Below are 2,015 nucleotides of genomic sequence, written 5' to 3' on the forward strand. Positions count from 1 at the left end.
ATGGCAACCTGTTTAGATGTAAATTTACTTTTAGTACAACTCCCTCCGGCCCCCATACATTAATGTCCCCCCATACCTTAATGCTGAGCGTCTCCCCCACCAGACACTTGAAGTTGTACTCGGGCGCACTCCCCCATACCATAATGTGTCTCTCATACTTTCTTGTCTCTCCACATACTTCAATACCTCCCTTCTACCATAATGTCTCCCCCATACATTAATGTCCTCCTATACCACGTCTCCCCCATACATTAATGTCCCCCTATACCATAATGTCTCCCCCATACATTAATGTCCCCCTATACCTTACTGTCCCCCTATACGTTAAAGCCTCCCTCCTACCTTAGTGTAGTTTTGGTAGAGATTTTACTGCGCTCGCAACTGCATACGGCAAGGTCATACGAGTGCCAGAGGATAAGGGGTGTTACAAGAGAGTAACAAACATAAAAAAGAAGAAGGGGAGATAAGGACGATATAGATGTCTGATGGGAAAGAAGGAGAAAAACCACACCAGAGCACCCGCCAACCACCCACTCCCCCATACCTTAATGCTGAGCGTCTCCCCCACCAGACACTTGAAGTTGTACTCGGGCGTGTCCCAGCGCTGCAGGTTGTTCTTCTCCATCCGACCTTTGCTCTTCCACTTCTGACCCCCGTGCTTGATCACCACCTCAAACACATCGCCGGGGACCAGGCGGGCGAAGCCTGCGATACCTGGGGACACACAGACAGACAGGCAGGCAGTTTAGTTTTATTAAGAGTTTTACCGCACTTGCAACATAATAAGGTCATATAAGTGTCGAAGAGTAGAGGCGTTATAAGAGAGTTACAAACATAAAAAAGATGAAGGAGAGATCAGGACGATATAGATGTTTGATAGGAAAGAAGGAGCAAACCACACCAGAGCACCACCCAACCACCCACTGGGGATAGACAGACAGACAGACACACTTGTAGACATACAATACAAGCCGTGCCTGATCACCACCTCAAACACATCGCCGGGGACTAGGCGGGCGAACCCTGCAATACCTGGGGTTGTATTCTTCACATTTTAAAATATTTCTCGTGCGAAGATCTCTTTGAACCTTACAGTATTTCTGTAAAAATCATTTTGACAGACTACTATGCAAAGCGTACGGATTGGATTAACGAGTAAATTTCCTCTTTGGAAAATGGTGGCACAGGGTTCTCCTCGTCGTATGGATACGATAGTAAAACACGTCGTACGGTCGTACGAATAGGGTCAAAGTTTTGAGTAAGGTTCTGTGTTATGGAGAGAGAGTCTCAGGATGAACTACCTGGAATTCTCTCATGGGCCAAATATTGTAGGCCAGCTGTCCAAATATTTTCAGCCTAGAAAGCAACATTTTTCAGTAAAGAAAAAAAAAACAACCCAACCGTGTTCCATTCTCTTGACAATTGAACCTAGTTTATGTAGCCTATCTTTTCTTGCCCTTTTTCAACATTTAGAATTTGAAATTTGTTTTGAGCACATGAAGCCAGTACCACAAATTAAGCAACTGCGACGAAAGAAAGAAAAAAAATCAAAACTTTAGGCTCAGTGCATCTGAACTGCTGGCCGAAAACATAATTCTTTGGCGGGCTAAAAGAGACTCGTGGGGCGGGGCCATAAGTTTGACACTGGTGGCCTAGAACTTCAGCTGTGACCTTTGCCACCTGGACGTGACCTTACCTTTCAACCTACAGCTGAACGTTCCCAGCATGTTCTCCAGCTGGGCCTCGATGGCACACATGGTCTGTGGACGACGAGAATAGAAATCTTTTTAGCTTTAGGCTTTAGAAAATGTTTTACGGCACTTGCAACACAATAAGGTCATATAAGTGCCGAAGATTAGAGGTGTTACAAGAGAGTAACAAACACAAAAAAGAAGGAGGGGAGATAAAGACGATAGATGTTCATAGGAAAGAAGCACCCGCCAACCACCCTCTCAGAAATCTTTGTTTGAGGAAAGAGAAGAACATTAGTTCAGTTGGCTCAAAGTTTTAAGGCG

The 2,015-nt window shown here is 45.0% G+C and overlaps 1 protein-coding gene across 1 annotated transcript in view; it reads right to left on the reverse strand.

The window, feature by feature from the left end:
• The window catches only part of LOC101847740 (rho family-interacting cell polarization regulator 2), a gene marked incomplete in the record, with an annotated part of 45,899 nt that overhangs the window by 17,395 nt on the left and 26,489 nt on the right, over window positions 1–2,015 (reverse strand). The window contains 2 exon segments of the mRNA XM_035970787.1: window positions 545–714; window positions 1,697–1,760. Of these exon segments, the coding sequence (XP_035826680.1) occupies window positions 545–714; window positions 1,697–1,760 (234 nt within the window).

The sequence above is a fragment of the Aplysia californica genome, unplaced genomic scaffold (genome assembly GCF_000002075.1).
Source record: "Aplysia californica isolate F4 #8 unplaced genomic scaffold, AplCal3.0 scaffold00320, whole genome shotgun sequence".
In the NCBI taxonomy this organism is placed as follows: domain Eukaryota; kingdom Metazoa; phylum Mollusca; class Gastropoda; order Aplysiida; family Aplysiidae; genus Aplysia; species Aplysia californica.